The sequence below is a fragment of the Anabrus simplex genome, chromosome 11 (assembly GCF_040414725.1).
Source record: "Anabrus simplex isolate iqAnaSimp1 chromosome 11, ASM4041472v1, whole genome shotgun sequence".
Classification (NCBI taxonomy): domain Eukaryota; kingdom Metazoa; phylum Arthropoda; class Insecta; order Orthoptera; family Tettigoniidae; genus Anabrus; species Anabrus simplex.
Genome location: NC_090275.1, coordinates 5,818,267 through 5,837,832, shown reverse-complemented (window position 1 = coordinate 5,837,832; position 19,566 = coordinate 5,818,267). Strand labels below are relative to the sequence as shown.

Here is a 19,566-nt window from a genome sequence, read left to right as displayed (position 1 = left end):
AAATAAAATACCTCTCACCGACAAAACACACAACCCCCTGTAGGTAGGGGGCACAGGCGAAGAAATCACCCACCGTATCCCCTGCCTGTCGTAAGAGGCGACTAAGGGATGATCATATTAGACCATGAAACTACTTGTATTAGTACCACCACACGGAGAACACCATAGGTCGCTTTTACTTGTGCGTAGTACCACTATGTTGGGTACCAAATAGGTTTGTGATTAGTAGCAAACGAGAGTGCGACGGCTTTTACAGTACCTGTCAATAGTAGCGCTATATGAGCGACACCATGGAATGAGGGAACTCATGGTTCTGGCTTGCCTATGATTAGTATCCACTATATGAGGAACACCACAGGATAGTACGAGTCCCTGTGGTTGGTACCCTTATGTGATGAACACCATATGTTTGTGTTGCCTGTAAATGGCGCCGCAATGTGCGAAACAGCGTAGGTCTGTAATACATGTGCGAATTTCATTACCTGTGAGTAGTACCATAATGTGTGGAATACCGCAAGTCTACGCTACTCTTGATTAGTCCCGCAACATGACAGATACCATGGTTCTACTTTCCTAGCGATAACTCTCATTATGAGGGGCTGCTGACTTGGATTTTGGACCCCTGAGAGAAACAACAGCCACTGCGAATTCAGTATTGTACTATAGAAGCAGTCCTGTGGTCAGTAATACTATTGTTGTATGCCAGCTTCTGTGCATTTGAGGTACTGTGGGTCGGTTCCACTGATTGTTTTAAATTCCCATGCAATCCAATCCACCCATCCATCCCATCCCATCCATCCATCCGAATTGTGGTCAGTGGATGTTTTTGGGCTTTTGATTTGTCATTTCATTTCGTCTCATTTCGTACCATTAGGGGCTGGTGATCTAGATGTTAGGCCTCTTTAAACAAGTATCATCATCGTCATCAAGGCACGGAAAAGGAAGCTACAGGGTGTTTTTCCTTTGTTGCTCCTGGTCTTTTACTCTATCTCCTCTTATGTAAGTCCTTCTGTCTGTTCCCGTTTGTAGTGTCGATCCGGTTTTCTTCTTATCTCACAGTTCCCTCATCAAGACTGCAAATCTGTCAAGATGGCCCTTCAGTGAAAGTTGAGCCTTGCCTCGGATGAACCTGCTTGTCAGTGACGGAGAAGAAGAGGACATGAAAGAATGAGCCTATTCATTTGAAGATGCCATTGTACGAAGATGTTGAGTTTGTCCTTGTCTCCTCGTTTTACACTCTCTTTCATGTTCTTATCATTCTATTTATATTATTCAGTGTTAACAAATTATAATTGAATCCCTTGTCTTATTTGACATTGACCAATTGCTTTCTTTCAGAGTGACTCCGATGATATTGGTTCCACTGCTGGAGTTCATCGCCACCTTGCTCCTTTCAGCCTGAAGGCCCGACAAGTTGCACATCTTCACGGAAACTTTGAATCTGACTCCTTCAATGAAAATTTCTCACCTGTTCACCCCAATACCCGAAGGTCAGTTTCTCTTCTGTTCTGTCCATTGGAAGTTTAGTTGATATAGTTTACATATGATTGTGGAAAAAAATTGGTGCTGGTAAATAAGCTGACTCAAAATTCTGTACAACAATATTTTTCAGCTGCAAGTTGATCGTATTGTTATAACATTGTTAGTTATGTTGTTATACTAGCTGTAGTACCCGTCATTGATGGGACAGCCAGTTATTGTGTGCACGATGCCTCTCACATTGTTCCCCAGCTTTTGAGGCACAAAAATGGACATGCCTCTTCGTGTCAGCAGCTTGTCATGACAAACCCGCTTCTTTGGTTTCTGTGACCATTTGCAATTTTTACTGATCTGATTTTATCTCTTGTTTCCGGTATAAAACAATGCGAAGTATCAGGTTAATATTTTAAAAATACTGACGGGTGTAAAAAGGCTTTTAAAAAGTTGTTTAAATGGTCTCTTTACCAACTTTCATTAGAGTTAATAGAGATAGGGTGTCTGGGCGGTCCAGTTCGCTGCGGTAACAGAGTAGAAATTGCGACAGAACGGAGTGTACTTCTGACGTCTGATGGGTGGTATCCAAAAAGGTGATCTATTACCATGACGAATAGTGACGCTAGTGAAGCCAATCACCAATGCTACATGGTCAGCTGTTTTAGTGGAGGTTACAGTGATATGCAAATAACCAAATACAACACCCAATTGTTTAGACTTATGAATAATGCTGTCAGAGAGTAGTAAAGAATATTCTCAGTCCCCACAAAAAATTATCTTTGGACTTTAATAAGAGAACACACAAGTTAAAATGGAACATTACGAAAAGTGAAATCAATATTGTGCTTTACATATAGTACTTTAAAAAATTACTTTTTATTCAGAGCACATAAAATACTAAGCATTCTGTGTTCTTAATCTGCACCTGTAGGAGATTAATTCTAGCTTTCACTGTGGAAAAAGACATTTAGCTCGCATTAAATTACAAGTTGCATTCTTTAGTCGCCTTTTGAGAGACACTACTGGCTTTTGGGCATCGGTAAGAGAACTAGACTTGCCGTGAATTTGACTACGACTAGGTTGACCTTGACCCCTGCTCACTGTTGCCATCACTGCTTCACTCACATCGTGATTCTTGTTCCTTATCCTCTTGATACTGTCTTCATTTCTTTTCTTACTGGGTGCCTTTCATGATTTTCCCGCAGTGAATAGGTATTTTGGTAGATTTTGAAAAATATGACCCACCGCTCCCAGTTTTCATTTCCATCTCTCATGAGGAAGTTCAGTGTTCGCTACGAAACAGTCGCCTTTGTAAGTTAATTAAATCTTTTTAAAAATGTGGGCCGTACATTGTGCTTTAGCCTAACAATTCTGCAGAATAACTCTCGTCCATTTCGCAAACAGATTGTTTTATTTTGGTGGTATAAAAAATTGTTTACCATCAGTCTTCCTGCACTGCACAAATATTAATACAGTCTTTTGGAATATCAAAGCAAACAAATTCCCTCGATAGGTGTTAAAATTATTGCCATGACTTCACACACTCTATTGCCTTTGCTGACAATTTGGTGCACGTGTTGTTGCAGCTGGTTCGTTGTGACTGTAGCACCACACTCCGGCGGGGCCACCAATGACAATATTAAGAGAGCGCAGTGATCACACTAGGTATTCCGTTAGTCATGCTGTTACTACAAACAGATGAGGAGGACTGATAAAAATGTTCCTTTCAAATATTGGACTGTAATCAGTGTAATTTTCCACTTTGATTCTCTTATTGCAGTGTAGAAAGTCAATTTTCTTATTGTTTTTTATCTACATACAGTCATTCAAGAAAATCTCTTATTATTGTCATTCCTTACATTCCTTCAAACTAATCCCTCCAAAATATTGTAAGCCTTACAAAAGCTATCATAAGAGGACCACTTTGTTAAACAATGCACTCGACAACAACCGGCAAATAATCATAAGTAACATTCATAACTTTGAAATAAGTTCCTTTTCACTACAATTGAATAAATACATAACTGTAATGACAATAAGGTGAAAAATCCATTTCTGGAGTAGAATAAAAATCAAAACTGCCTAAACTGAAGGTATTCAACTCGCTAATTGTTTTTATCATCCGCTGTAAAATTTGTGTGTTGTCACTTACGATACTTTGCGTTTCCATGGACGATATATATATAGATATATTCGACAAGATATCTGTTGGTTTCAGGTCCTTCTATGATGTTGTGAAATTGTTTTCACATGTGTAGGGACCTGATAAATGCGAATTTTTGAATCTTGTACTGAATCCAAGCCTACGGTAATTCCAATGTGGAATAAAATCATTTTTATGCATAAATAGAAGTGCGACAAAATGAAAATTGTGACCCAAAATGCAAAATGAGTATGAATATGTTATTTTGGGGTGATTTCTGTGAAAATGTGCTATTTTACTGGCGAAAACAACATACAGGTAGACCTCGTTATACGCAATAGTTACGTTCCGTGGAATTGCCGCGGATACCGAATTTGCGTAAATCGAGAGTCATTTTAAATGTCAAATATAGGGTTAGGTTTCAGTTTACTCACATATTAAGTTTCAAATAGCAGAAATTTTTAGTATTTTTACAAAAAATAACCATCATCCTTTTTATGAAACGCACTTTAATGCAAATTTTAAGACACTTAAAAGCTTAATTTAATAATAAACTAAACTCTGCATACAAATTCTTGGCTTTAGCTTGAATAGCAGCTCCAGAGAGAGGAATGTGTTTTTCGTTGTGATGCTCAATCCTATCCATTCTTTCCATCGCTTCCGAGCGAGATTTAGTCACTCTAGTCACACTTCAGTTAGTAGATGATTGAGCAGTTTTTCGAATTAATTCCACATTGTCACGAATAGTTCTCACAGTGGATTCCCAAGTCCCAAAGCATGCTAAATGTCAACAATATGCTCACCATTCTCACAGCGATCTAAAACTTCTAATATTGTTTTTAACGAATGCGACTTTGGTACCTGCTTTTTTCCTTTGACGGACACACTTTCTTTCCTCTTACCCGGCATTTTAAATACGAAACCTGTCAAGTGCAACTTCGCAGCTCTACTGACCGGAACTGACAATTCACGTCTCGACAAATACGACAAAGGATGCGTGTAGAGATACGCTTGCCCCGTTTAAACTTGGTGTGCGACGTGGTGTACGTTACAGAGTTTGGCACGCGTGTCTGTGCCCGCCTTAAGGAATTACAGCTTCCCCATACTGTTAACAGATGGCAGCACTAGACTTAAAACAAAAAATGCGTATATGCGAAATCGCGGATAGCGGATCTGCGTATATCGAGGTTTACCTGTATTTCGGCAAAATCATCAGAAAACTCGAAATATGATGCATAAATCTTTCGACCGTTACGATCGATGAAGAAAAGTAACCGGTCGATTGCTGCTTGCTGACTTTAATCGATATTTACAATGGGAATAAGATCTTTATCGATTATTATCAAAATGTAAATAGAGTGTCACGGAAATTACGAAATAGACGCAGCGTTGTTTTCCTATTGTTCAAAATTGAAACTAGTGAGGAGTAAAAAGTCGAGCGATCATTTAGGTAGTGATGGGTTGCGACTGGAATCGCGAAGAGTCGATTCCATAAGCATGAGAAATTGGGTACCCGATTCTGGAATCGATTCCGAGGAACTAGTAGCACCATCTAAGATGCAGATACGTAAGGGCACGTGCAGCACGAATGTGTTCTGTAATGTGAGTACGTTTTGGTTTATAACCAGGTCACTTTAGGAGCCATGCCTGCTCTCATTATAGTGTCCTGGAGTTATTTACTCTAATGCGACTGTAATTTGATCAGAAAATATGATTCTCTGTTTGAAACTAATCAAATTGTATGGATTGTAAACAAATCAAAACTTGTACGGGGATTATAACATAATATAATACTACTTGAAATACAATTGAATCATGCAGTCGAGTAAGGAACTAAGTCAAAATCGGCCATTTACACTTTATTGCCTCATTTACCTCATATGACCAAGCCCTATCATTTGGTAAAGGAAAGAAATAAGTCAGCCTTCTCCTTGTGGGAGAAACAGTGGATGGACATCAGGCATATTCTGAAGAAACGCACTAAGTCGATGACTTAGTGCGTTTCTTCACCACTTGCAATTCATGACTTAGTTCCATTCTTGGCCACACGTTGCATGCGATGTACAAACAGGGGATATTTCAATTTACGGCGTTGGTACAACACAAAGGACAACATACTGGAGGGAAACAGAAATCGTATAGTACGTGGTGGGTTATAGTGTACAGTATTTCAGTTTGTATCTCGGTGGATGACAAAGTGATCTTTGTATTACGTTTGAGAATATGACTCCTTAAAGGAAGGCACAGCCTGAGGGCCATAAACATAGTGTTCTGAAACACGCAAGACTCAGAGGACTGGCATATGTGAATAAACGTGGGAGAGTTGTGGAAGGCAAAGAAACCAGTTCTGACTGCAGGTAAGTAAGGAGCTTGAGGGATTGTTTAGTAAATAATATTCTAACATACAACCAAACTTTCTACTCTTGTTTTAGATAACAATACGTATGGTACAGATTTATACTTAGTATTAATAATCTGTTATTCTTCTAGATGCAGAAAGAAGTGCTTTGAGATTATCAACGAAGAGGCTCGCATGTTCATTCTTTCCAAGTTTCTTCAACTTCCCAGTAAGGATGCACAAGATTTACACTTGCAGCACCTCATCGAGAGGAATGTAATTAAGACCAGAAGACCGAGGAATGAAAATTCAAAGCAGCGAGCAGCAAGTTTCACTTACTTTGTTATGGATAGCAACAATAGAAAGAAGGTATGTCGTTCAGCTTTTATGAGCATGCATGCCGTCACTCAGAAAAGAGTATTCCGTATCACAATGCTTCTTCTTCGTGGAGAAATTCCCAGGGACAAGAGAGGAACCAATCCAAATACCAGAAAGATACCTGAAGATGTCACCAAACTGATATCCGATCATATTCAATCATTCCCTCTGAAACGGACTCATTACGGAGAGAAAGAAGTGCATTACTTAGATGCCTGCTTAACTATTAAAGAAATGCACAATATGTTTGTCACAAAATACCCGGAGTGTGGAGTCAAGTACAGCTTCTACAGAACTTATTTTGTTGAGAATTATAACTACCGATTCGGACGACCACAGATCGATGTCTGCAGCAAGTGTGAGGAATTCACAGCTAAACTTAGGAGTCCACATATTTGTGGATAAACTGTAAACAGTGCTTATGTATTGCATTATGCTATGTTTAATATACAACAAAAGTTGGTATAGTTTGTATGAGAGATTTATTGCCAACCCCCAAATTTTTTTCGGTGTTATTGGAGAAAGGAACTAAGTCAAAAAAGTTCAAACGGTCATAAAATTTATACATTTTTCTTGAACATTTTCCTGTTACCTCCGTTACATATCTATCACTGATCTAAATATTATATAAAATAATGGTAACTATTCATTGGAGCGTGTCGAAGAAAATCAGTTTTTTTGCTCTCCTGAAAAGTAGCAAAATCTGACTTAGTTCCTTACTCGACTGCACGATTCAATTGTACTAAAGAGACAACCTTAACTAAAGTTAACCAGTGATCAAAACAAAAATATTAATTCTGGCAGTTCCTTATAATAATATTTAGCAGTAGTATGAAATGTTCTTCTTTTCCTACCTTTATTTCCCCCACACCTGTGGGCTCTCGGGCGCGAACTGTATCGCACATGTGGATTTGGCCCTGTTTCAAGACAGGATGCCTTTCCTGACGCCAGCCCTATATGGAGGGATGTAATCACTATTGCGTGTTCCTATGGTGGTTGTTAGTGTAGTGTGTTGTCTGAAAATGAATAGGAAAGTTTTGGGAGAAACACAAACACCCAGTCACCGGGCCAAAAGAACTAATCAGAGGCGATTAAAATCCCACACCCGCCCGAGAATCGAACCCAGAAACGTCTGAACTGAAGGCTTCAACGCTGACCATTCAGCCGGTGAATTGGACAGTAGCACAAAATGTTCATCCAAATGTAACGGGAGACAGATATGCTATGAAACAAGTTGTGTAGGCCTACTTATTAAAAATGTGATTTAATTCAACAGACTTTATATGTTTATACTAGCGATATTTGAAAACCACATTAGAAAAGTACAGTATAAGCATAAATAAAAATGTCGATTGCTACACACATTGTCGAAATGTGTAATGTGATTTCCAGGCTACAAGAATAAATTGTTATTTCATTATTATGTGGCATAATTCATTCATGACGACCAATAAGACATTTCACTGTATGCAAAAGAAATAGTAAATATTGCACGTTCGAATTTGTCCCACTCATAATCTTTAGGTTATGGAAAAAATATTTGCTGTGCTTATTGTCCAATATTTTTTATCTAAGTTTTCCTTATACAGCTGATGATGACCACTAAGTGATCGAAACATGTTCTGTGAGTGATAATGTATATTTAATTTTGCCCAACGCAAAAAATAAAGTATCGATTAGATGGTTCTTTTATTATACTTGTTAATTATACCCATCGATACGGTCATGAAGTGGACAACTTGCAATTCCAGACGTCATTCGCGCACATCACTACATTTAGGTTATGGGGCGCATGAAAGGGCTTGGCAGTATGCAAAGGATGGTTTATATGCCACAGATTCAGCAACAGTGTTTTGCAAGTATTGTAATTGCCAAGTTGGGTGGGAAAAGAAAGATAGAATTGTGAAACATGTTAAATCTTAAAAAGACATGGGTAAGCGATGCAATAATGAAAATTCAACCCCTGCTGCTAGTATGTCTCAAAGAAAGCAATCTTCTGTGCTTACACAGTTAGATAGTTGTAAACGACTAAAAATTTCCGGAGATAACTTCTCGAAACGCACAGTTGAAGTATTTGCCAAAGCAAATATACCTCTGGAAAAGCTGGAAAGCAAAGAGCTAAGAGCCTGGTTTACTGAGTTTTCAAATGAAGAGTTGCCATGTGTGAGAACTCTACGTAAAGTATATTTACCAGGTAAGTTTTGATTTCATTGATCGGGAACAGTTTAGGTATTATGACATCAAAACTACGCGCAAAATTGGAGGATACCAAATTTGAGTACGATTTCCATATCAAATTATCTTACTTGTACCTAATCGATCCAGTAATTTTAAATTATATTGTTATAATTTGAGGTCTTTCTTTCTTTCTAGAAGTTGCATCTGACGACCAGAAAAGAACAGCAGAGGCTCTAGTGAGGAGGAGTGTTAACATAATCTGTGATGAAACTACAGATAGAATGGGCCGTTGTGTTTTTATCACCATATTCCAAGTCCCAGCCGGATCGAAAAGAAAGTTGTACGTTGTTTCTGTGAATTATCTTAATGCAGGAAATGCTACAAACTGCTCTCGTGCTTTTTTAGAAGCTCTGTGCAGTTATAGTGTACCATATGATGCAGTTAGTGTTTGTTAGTGACAGTGCCCCGTACATGACCCGGTGTTGGCCATTAAGTGTGGTCATAGGGGATCATTGAATGCATGTACAGTGCTGGGCACATAAAATCAGCTTGGTTGGCAATAGTTGGGTCACAGTGATGACAAGATTTAAATCATGTGGATGCGATGATAAAGTCTGCATTTTTGAACACAAGAAAGCGAAAATATAATTATTTACAATTCTTAACATCAAAGTATGGTGCTTCGAAGGAAGCAAAGCTTTTTCCTGCACCTGTCATGACCCAATGGAATAGCTGGTTTCAGGCTCTCTTCTATTTGAGTGCTTACTTTACTGATGATGTTACATTTTTCAAGATGTCTGACATGAAAGACGTCAACAACTATGGTATTAAGTACCTGACTGACCTGAGTGACCGAGAAGGGAATAGGCTTCACTCCCACATGGTTTTTGTCACAGATCCTGCAGCTGGATTGCTTGACCTTACTGAACTTGAAGGGTCTCTGTATCCTACCTCTCAACTCCTTTACCCCAAACTGTATAACCTTGACGCCAGTTTTACTTTCATTTGTGAGCCAACTAATGATGCTTTGATTAAGCTTACTCCTCTACAGCAGGCTGCATGTAGACACATTTGTCAAAGCTGCTCATTCTTCACAGTGCAAGCTAGCCACATTGAAAGCTAAAGACTACCATAAGTATTTTGTGTCAATTTCTCAAGCTTTGTATCCAAATAATATAATTTTGAATAACACTGATAAATTAGATGAGCTTGAAAAATTGTTAGGAGTAACAGATCTCTCACGAAATGATATCTGGTCTGGTTTCTGTTCTCTGAAACATGCAATTCAAACCCAGGTGAAGGAAAGTGAAAAATGTGATGTCATGCTTCCATTAACTGCAGTTCAGACAGAGTTCAGCATATTTGCTAAATACTGTCTTCAGTTGTTGTGGACCCCTATGAACAGTGTAAATAGCGAGCGCATGTAGTCTCATTACAACACAGTGGTTACAGACAGACAATGCAATTTGAAAAAAAAAAATGCCAAAATAATGCTTACGTTTGAACAATGAATTTTTATTGTGTTTGAACCAAGGACAATAATTGCACTTCATAAACTTGGAATCGTTATAATTAATAATACCATGCGATTATTTTAACTTTGTAAATAGATGCTAATTTTGGAAAAGTAGATGCTAATTTTGAAACAAATAGGTGCTAATTTTTCAGGTACCTACACATGTGATATAATGTAAATGGCACTAATCTTGTAGGACTTCTAGAATGTCTGCACTTAGTATTGACTGAATTGGAATTAGATTTTAGTAATCAGTTCTGGCCAGAAAAGTGAATGCATTTCTCTTTGAATGTATTAGTTCTAATTGTAGCTAACAGCTGTTTTCTTCCTCTTGGAAGAGTTTTGAATGTGAGTTCTACTCGCCAGGAAACGGAAGTTCAAACGAATGGCTGTGGATCCTGTTGAACCTGATAATCCGTCAACTTCCCAGTCTGCAGTGCCCATTCCTCTAGCTAGCAGTAAGAAGAAGAGAATCATCAGACACTCTAACTGCGAGAACAGGTGAGCTCAAGAACAAAATACTTTAGATAGTCTTCTGTTTCAAGGTAGAGTGAAACCCTTAATATATTGGCTTTAACCCTAGGTTGTTTAAGCTAAGTGCGTTTTCTTTCAAATCAAATAAATGCGAATTTTCACCTACATGTAATCTTTTTCCTTAATTTGAATTGAAGTTGTGGATTGGGTCTTACATGCTTGTATTTTTTTAACTGATAATTTCACTTTGTATGCTGTTGTAAATTGAGAAATTTTGTCTTTCTGAGAGTTTTATTACTGCAGACTGTCGCAGAAAGGAATGACTTCTACCAATCATGATCACTCATAGCTTTCTTAAAGTTGAGTTAAATGGTAGTTTCTTAAGAGGTGGTAGATTAACTTGGAATTTTGAAATCATGTTCAGCAAATATAGTCTGTTAGTTCATCCACTTTTCCTCTCGGCATCAGTACATAAATGAATGTAATTTTATCATTCTCAATGTGATTTTATTTTGGTGTAAATAAATATCACATGAAATACAGTCACTTCCTTGCATAAAACCACTTTATTGCCACTGCATCTGTTTGTTAACAACACACAATTATACACAACACTGCACTATTAACCCTTGAACCGGTAGCTGACGATAGATCGTCAGGTCTACTTTACCAGTAAATACAGGTGGAAGAAGTTGTGAATATTTACGTTAGATGGCAACATTCATCAGGCATGTTTTCTCCTTGGAATGTGGAATGTTTCAATGTTCAATACATCCATTTATGTGTGATATATTTGAAACAAATGAAGGTCGCAATTCGTACAGCTTTGAAACACGTGTTGATTTTGTTGTGACTTGCATTGATTGTTTACTGTGTGTTATGCACACACGATGGCTACATTTTCAAATTTAAATGATGAAGATATTCTAATAGAATTAAATGCGTCTTTAAATACAAGGCCTACTGCAGCATAACAAATAAGTGTTGTGCCACCTGAGGTAGGTTATGAACACCCATCGGTTAGAACTCTATCAAGTAACATACTTGTTGAATAATTCCTAAAGTATTAACACTATTCACTTAAAATTTGCAAGCCTGTCATCAGAATTAATTTCTCTACTAAATGTATATTTTAAAAAGTTTCACAAAAACTGATTAGTCATTTATATTTGATGTGTAAGTAAAAAATATTTTTTATTTTTTTGAGGGGGCATTTAAAGGGGCAGAAAATTAAAAAAATATTATATTGAGCATAAATGGAAACCACTTTTCAAATAGTCCAGTTCATGCTGAATGTTTCAGTGTATTATATGTGCATATTCTGTGAATGATACATCAGTCAGAGTGACATACATCAGGTACTTCAAATGTGTTGTGCACACCCACTGGTTAGAGCTATTTCAACTACCGGTTCGAGGGTTAAGAAAAACACACTGAAACAATTTACTGTCGATTTTGTCAAGTACAGATATCAGCATGTCCTCACACTGATCAATCACTTCACCAACACACAGTCGATTATGTAAAGTACAGATACCAACAAGTCCATACTCTGGTTATTCACTTTACCATCACAAGGCAAAACTGACTACCCTCTCACTCGAGTCAATTCTGACAAATACAGACATCAACTCACTCCAACTCTCACTCGACATTCTCTTACTGCACTGTCTTTCACTGACTGACTGACTCTCTGCCGGTATTTAAAGATAAAAACTTCATTGTTCCGTATTGAAATTATTGATGTTAAAAATTAAATAATTGAAAAGGAGGTTCAACCTATTCAATACTTAAAAGAAGGAAATGCAGTAATCACATTCCTATTTAAATGGGACCGGTTTCGACCTTAGTCCAGGCCATCATCAGCCGTAAAAGGATGTACAATGTTTATAAGGCCCATGTAAGAGAAGGCTTTTTGTTTAGCTTGGTTAGCTTGTGCATTTAAAGATAAAAACTTCATTGTTCCGTATTGAAATTATTGATGTTAAAAATTAAATAATTGAAAAGGAGGTTCAACCTATTCAATATTTAAAAGAAGGAAATGCAGTAATCACATTCCTATTTAAATGGGACCGGTTTCGACCTTAGTCCAGGCCATCATCAGCCGTAAAAAGATGTACAATGTTTATAAGACCCATGTAAGAGAAGGCTTTTTGTTTAGCTTGGTTAGCTTGTGCATTTAAAGATAAAAACTTCATTGTTCCGTATTGAAATTATTGATGTTAAAAATTAAATAATTGAAAAGGAGGTTCAACCTATTCAGTACTTAAAAGAAGGAAATGCAGTAATCACATTCCTATTTAAATGGGACCGGTTTCGACCAAGCTAAACAAAAAGCCTTCTCTTACATGGGCCTTATAAACATTGTACATCTTTTTACGGCTGATGATGGCCTGGACTAAGGTCGAAACTGGTCCCATTTAAATAGGAATGTGATTACTGCATTTCCTTCTTTTAAGTATTGAATAGGTTGAACCTCCTTTTCAATTATTTAATTTTTAACATCAATAATTTCAATACGGAACAATGAAGTTTTTATCTTTAAATGCACAAGCTAACCAAGCTAAACAAAAAGCCTTCTCTTACATGGGCCTTATAAACATTGTACATCTTTTTACGGCTGATGATGGCCTGGACTAAGGTCGAAACCGGTCCCATTTAAATAGGAATGTGATTACTGCATTTCCTCTGCCTGTCAGCTCGATATATATTTACTGATACAAAGTATGTTACAAGTGTTATTATTTTTTTAATATCCACCTATTCAATACAAAGAGATCTTTAAATATTATTATAAAATGTTAAGGGACATGTTTCACCCATGTTAAGGGCATCATCAGCCTCAAACTCAAACCTGTATGGTGAAAAATCAGGATCCTGATGATTGCTCTTACAAGTTATAAAATTGGATATCAATGTAGGTGTCTGTCCAAACATAAAAATTATTAGAATGTCCTTGGCTAAAATCGCAGTATCAAGCTGCATGTCAAAAGTTCACATGATTATACTTTCCGGAGCGTTGAGTCAATCACAAAGTTAATAAAAGGGGTAATTTTAATACCACCTATTCAATACAATTTATTCCACTATTGTGTGGTTAAATATACATGGAAATTACCAGAAATTTGCAGGGTACATGTTTCGCCCACTGTTTATTGTGCATCATCAGCCTCAATCAATCTTAAAACACACATGGTCTAAGGAGTCATAATAATTTACATAAAATGTATTGAAGAATATTTACAAGTGTTAATACTGTGGATGCAAAATGTTTACTGTACAAAAATATTGAATAAAACAGAACTTATGCTAAAATCACTTTGAAAAATTGAAACATTCGTCTAAAAGTAATTTGTCACACATTGTTTTTTAAAAAATAATCTATGTCTGACACTGAAATGGATCTTTTTGATAAAAAGCTTGAACAATACATATTACATTTGGAAAACATAATATCAAAAATAAGGCATCACAGGACAAGAACAAGATGGTTAAAAGATACAGTATTTGCTCATGTTTGTGGCTAAAATTTAAAATAAGGATGAGAATATGTAGTCAAATTGGAGGCGGTATAGATTAAGACGTCTTGGAAAGTTGGATAAAAATCATAGTATGTCTTGAAGTGCTAGAAAACATTCCATGCAGAATTCCATACTGAGGCTTACTCATAAGTTATTTATCTAATTCTGAGATGTGAACTCGTATGTTTAAAATTCAAGTAGTATCACTCCAGTTTCTCCTGTGGCAAACATTTGAGTTTTCTTATTCAAACAGCGTCACCTAACCTAACTTAACCTCATATGTAACATGAAAACATATTTCAAGCACCAGTAGAGTAATGATAACCTTTTCGCTATAAATTACTCGGGAATAGTCTTTCCAAAATTTAACCAGATGCGAGAAAATACTGTGAAACCTCGGGGTGCATTTCTCATGAAGACGATTTCTTGCTTTGCCCGTCATAAATTCGAAGTCCCGATTGACGTCGTATTAAATCTATCACTTATCTCGTTATCTCGTTACAAATTTTCATTGTTACCACCCAGTACGATCACATTTTTCCCAACACTGAAATTGTTCTTTGTCATCCCTTGTGAAAGGAAACATGATTTCCAACACACATTAGAGCCCTCGACACAGGAGCCAGGTCGGGAAAAGTTAAGCAAAAACGGGAAATGGCCTTGGAATTCCGGGAATTTGGAGAGTAAATTATAGCTTTGGGAAGTAAGCCATTAGTCTCAGAAAAGTTCAGTTTTGCTTTTCGGTTTTCATTGATATTGCTGAATAACCCAGTAAGCCTGTTTGTGTTTGTATTTCACATTCCAATCTGAAGTGAGAAATTTATTCTGTGCTGAGTGACACAGTGAAGGGTAGCGAATATTTGTCGCGTGATAAACTACGTGAGGATTAGGAACACAATCGTGTGAAGTTGACTAGCCTGGTGCATATTTGTCTTGTGGTAGCCTCGTTATAGATACTGAAAAAGTCGTGAAATCACTTAATAATGAAGACAGAATGGAGGAAGTGAACAGGCATCTGCATCTTTCACCTGTGGCGCATATTTTGATACTCACACCTTGAAGTTTCGACTCAAGTCGATCGAAGTGTTGTCACATTCAAGATGATGGTCGAAGTCATTTCTCTCGCACATGGCTGAGTATAACCTCCAAATTCATGGTCGAAGAGTGTGACCAGAAAACAATGTTTAACCCACCGGTCCGAAATATAAGGCTTCAGCTGACATTTGTTTTAGAAATTGCGTGATGTGCAATAATGCGCTGATAATTTTATGTGGCTCCACTGCAAACATTTTTATATATATTGTCAGGTGTTTTACCTTTTAAGACACTATTTTTATTTAATAAGCCCCAGTGGAAGAGGTTTTCATATTTGTTCTCTCGTCTTTTTCATACCTTTAAATACTCTCAATAACTTTCAATTTTATGCCAACACATGGTATTACAGTGCCTATGCGTGCCTCCTACCAACACCCAGTTGGCTATCAACATTCGTTCAACTTCTTAGACGATCGGGATCTTTCGGATGGCTGTTTGGCGGCATGTGTATCAGCTGGCTACTGGCAAGTCGGCTGTTTCCTGCATAGAGTCGGGAAGTTGTTTTTGTTCACCTCAGTAATAATGGACAGGAAAATCTTATCAGTTTAGTTCAAAAACGACAAGACCCATAAGTATTATTGCAACAATGTAAGAGAGAATGCCTGGAAGGTAATAAGCAAGGAAATGAAAAATCGAACAGGTTAGAATATTCAATTTTGTGGTAGATTAACAGTAATGTTGTGGACAAATACACTTACGGTTTTTAATTAATGTTTAGGCCACCTCGATTAACGACTTCACCTGTTGCGGCGCGCAGATTACTGTATTAAAGTTTTATCAAACCATCCATTGCGTGCTTTATGTTTCCTACGTAGGATCCTGTTCGATTCTATACCGCTAGATGGAACGGTGGAGTGAAAATTTCGACTGATGGGTTCGATTCGATTCCAGAAGGTGAGAGTGAGCATCTGGTGTCCATGTTGCCATAGCGTGATGTTGTATGGCCTTGGCAAGCCCGCACAAGTTCCATGACACCTGAGACACACCGCGAGTGCGCAAACGGTCTAACACAGGGTGCAACTTGTGCGGAGACTGGAGGGTTCTAACCATGGGCTGTTTTATATCTTCATAAAAGGAAAGAAAAATTCCACCTAATCAATACATTTATTTTCTTGTAAACTATTACAATCTAGGACCGGTTTCGACCCTTCATAGGTCATCCTCAGCTATATCAGAATCACATTTGCATTTCTATCTTATACCTCTGAAAGACCTTCATGATGTATTGTTTCATAATTTTTCAGTGAAAACTTATCTAAAAACTTACAAATTTCTAAGCGTTGTGTTAAAATTAAAAATTAAAATTACAAAACTTTGTCTATTATATACATGCCCTTGGGCTGACAGAATGCATCCTTGGGTTGATTAAGCACATATCTTAAGTATTGCTTATTCTGTTGAATCGAAACCCTTTTATACTTATGTACAATCGTGAATAGACTATCAGTAAAATTTGATAAATAAAGCTTGCGTGATGATTATAATAAAATATCATGTTACATCTTTATACCTTATTGCTGGAGTGATATTATTTTAGGCAAAATATAAATGCGTGTTGACCTCTATAAAATATTTTTACATAAACACACTAATGTACTTTAAAGTCTAATCATTGTACTTTAAAGTCTAAAATACTTATTGCTTGGATCTTGCGTTGTTATGTGGTAAAATATTATAACAATTTGTCTTGTATAACATCAGATATTGATAATGTTTGAATATGCCGTGTATGGTTGGCTTTTAAACCTAATGATTAAATGTCAGTTCCTTCTTGCATAAAATTACAAGTTTCATATTATGTTGATTATGTATTGTATAAAACACAAATGTCTATTAAATTGAATGCTTATCATTTATTACAGAAGTTTTAAAAACACTTGAATGTCTAGTAATATAGTCAGTGTGTTTAGTGACACTGAAACGTGTTGGCCTTGATTCTTGCGTTATATTTCCATAATTTGCCTTTTCTTATATATGTCGAATGTTGAACTTTATAGGTTCCATTTGTATAACTGTGAAATGGATCAATATAAGCTTGATACGTGTTAAATTATGGAATATATGTATGATTCAGTTCTGGCCTAACTTCTGGAGTTTTCTCCCATCAAATGCCGTAAGACTGTGGTGGTTCCTTTCCTTACATTACTCGTCAAACGGCCAAGAAACTTGCATTTCAAACATCCAGCAACTTTACCAGCCTTAAAAAAAAGGAAAGGAACCACCACAGTCTTGCGGCATTTGATGGGAGAAAACTCCAGAAGTTAGGCCAGAACTGAATCATACATATATTCCATAATTTAACACGTATCAAGCTTATATTGATCCATTTCACAGTTATACAAATGGAACCTATAAAGTTCAACATTCGACATATATAAGAAAAGGCAAATTATGGAAATATAACGCAAGAATCAAGGCCAACACGTTTCAGTGTCACTAAACACACTGACTATATTACTAGACATTCAAGTATTTTTAAAACTTCTGTAATAAATGATAAGCATTCAATTTAATAGACATTTGTGTTTTATACAATACATAATCAACATAATATGAAACTTGTAATTTTATGCAAGAAGGAACTGACATTTAATCATTAGGTTTAAAAGCCAACCATACACGGCATATTCAAACATTATCAATATCTGATGTTATACAAGACAAATTGTTATAATATTTTACCACATAACAACGCAAGATCCAAGCAATAAGTATTTTAGACTTTAAAGTACAATGATTAGACTTTAAAGTACATTAGTGTGTTTATGTAAAAATATTTTATAGAGGTCAACACGCATTTATATTTTGCCTAAAATAATATCACTCCAGCAATAAGGTATAAAGATGTAACATGATATTTTATTATAATCATCACGCAAGCTTTATTTATCAAATTTTACTGATAGTCTATTCACGATTGTACATAAGTATAAAAGGGTTTCGATTCAACAGAATTAGCAATACTTAAGATATGTGCTTAATCAACCCAAGGATGCATTCTGTCAGCCCAAGGGCATGTATATAATAGACAAAGTTTTGTAATTTTAATTTTTAATTTTAACACAACGCTTAGAAATTTGTAAGTTTTTAGATAAGTTTTCACTGAAAAATTATGAAACAATACATCATGAAGGTCTTTCAGAGGTATAAGATAGAAATGCAAATGTGATTCTGATATAGCTGAGGATGACCTATGAAGGGTCGAAACCGGTCCTAGATTGTAATAGTTTACAAGAAAATAAATGTATTGATTAGGTGGAATTTTTCTTTCCTTTTATGAAGATTGGTAAATGTCAATACGGAAAATGAAATTCATAAATCAAGATGGGCTGTTTTAAGCGGACGTTTTCTATCTCAAGAGGCTCTAAAATATGAACTGTTTAACCGGGAAATATATTTACAACAGAACACTTTAAATGGGAAAAATATGCATATATCTTAATGCAACTGATCAAGGGACCAAGAATATCACACTTCTTAGGTGGCAAAACTTCTTATGCGGGAACTTCTTAACAGAGTTTCACTGTAGTTTGAAAATTAAGCCATCGTTTACTTCAGTCTTTATTTCTAACAAGTTAACTACTGCTGTCGGTCATGTCATTTATGCATTTATTATGAAAACCAGCTCTCTTTCATTTCGAATTGTGCTTACAGAACAACCGTCAAAGAATATTACTAATTGACTCCGATATTGCCTTCGAGTTTGAATGTCGACGAGAGTGTTTGCTAGTGCACATAGCAAAAAATCTATACCGAAAATGATCGATCACATTCAATATAATCACTGGAGTGCATAAATATTGATAATGGAAAAAAATTATGCACACTTATTTGCTCGTAATAACGGATCCATCAGTGATAGGGTTCTCATTGTGACCGAAGGATAATACACAGTTTATTTATTTATTATTATTTACATATTTTACGCCCACATTGGAGCACTGAAATCAATACATTTGAGTTAATTTATTCTTCTTCTTCTCCCAGAACTTTTTCATCCTCTCCGACCTGGAAGCCCTTTGTGTGTCCGATATAGTATATTGTTTCCGTTCAACTGCTTTTAGTTTGAGACTTATGCTTTTGTTCTTCAAAATCCTCTTCTCTTTTCTGTCTTTGATTTGTTGCCGAGTTATACCCAATTCTTCCAAATCGTCCTGAACTTCTTTGAACCAATTATTATTGATTTTATTCTTCAAAAAGTAATCGAATAGTTGTTTCAATATCCTGGTGTCTGCTAATCTTGATATGTGACAGAAAAAGGAAATTCTTCTTTTACGCATTGTAGATATTATTGATTCACATTCACGATAGACAATGTTGTTAGGCAACAATCTCCACTGTCCATCAACTTGGTGTTTTTTATTAATAATTGTTCTAAGAATTCTTCTCTCAGTTTTCTGTAATTTGTCTGTTGTAGATTTTAAATTTAATTTGAATAAAGTTTCACTAG

At 36.3% G+C, this 19,566-nt stretch overlaps 1 protein-coding gene across 3 annotated transcripts in view; it reads left to right on the top strand.

Moving 5' to 3' along the window:
* Positions 1–19,566, top strand: part of LOC136883185 (G patch domain-containing protein 2) — a 171,372-nt gene that overhangs the window by 26,094 nt on the left and 125,712 nt on the right. For all 3 annotated transcript variants that reach the window (XM_067155370.2, XM_067155368.2, XM_067155369.2), the window contains exons 4-5: positions 1,339–1,490; positions 10,393–10,527. In XM_067155370.2, coding sequence (XP_067011471.2) covers positions 1,339–1,490; positions 10,393–10,527 — 287 coding nt within the window. The remainder of the gene's footprint in view (positions 1–1,338; positions 1,491–10,392; positions 10,528–19,566) is intronic.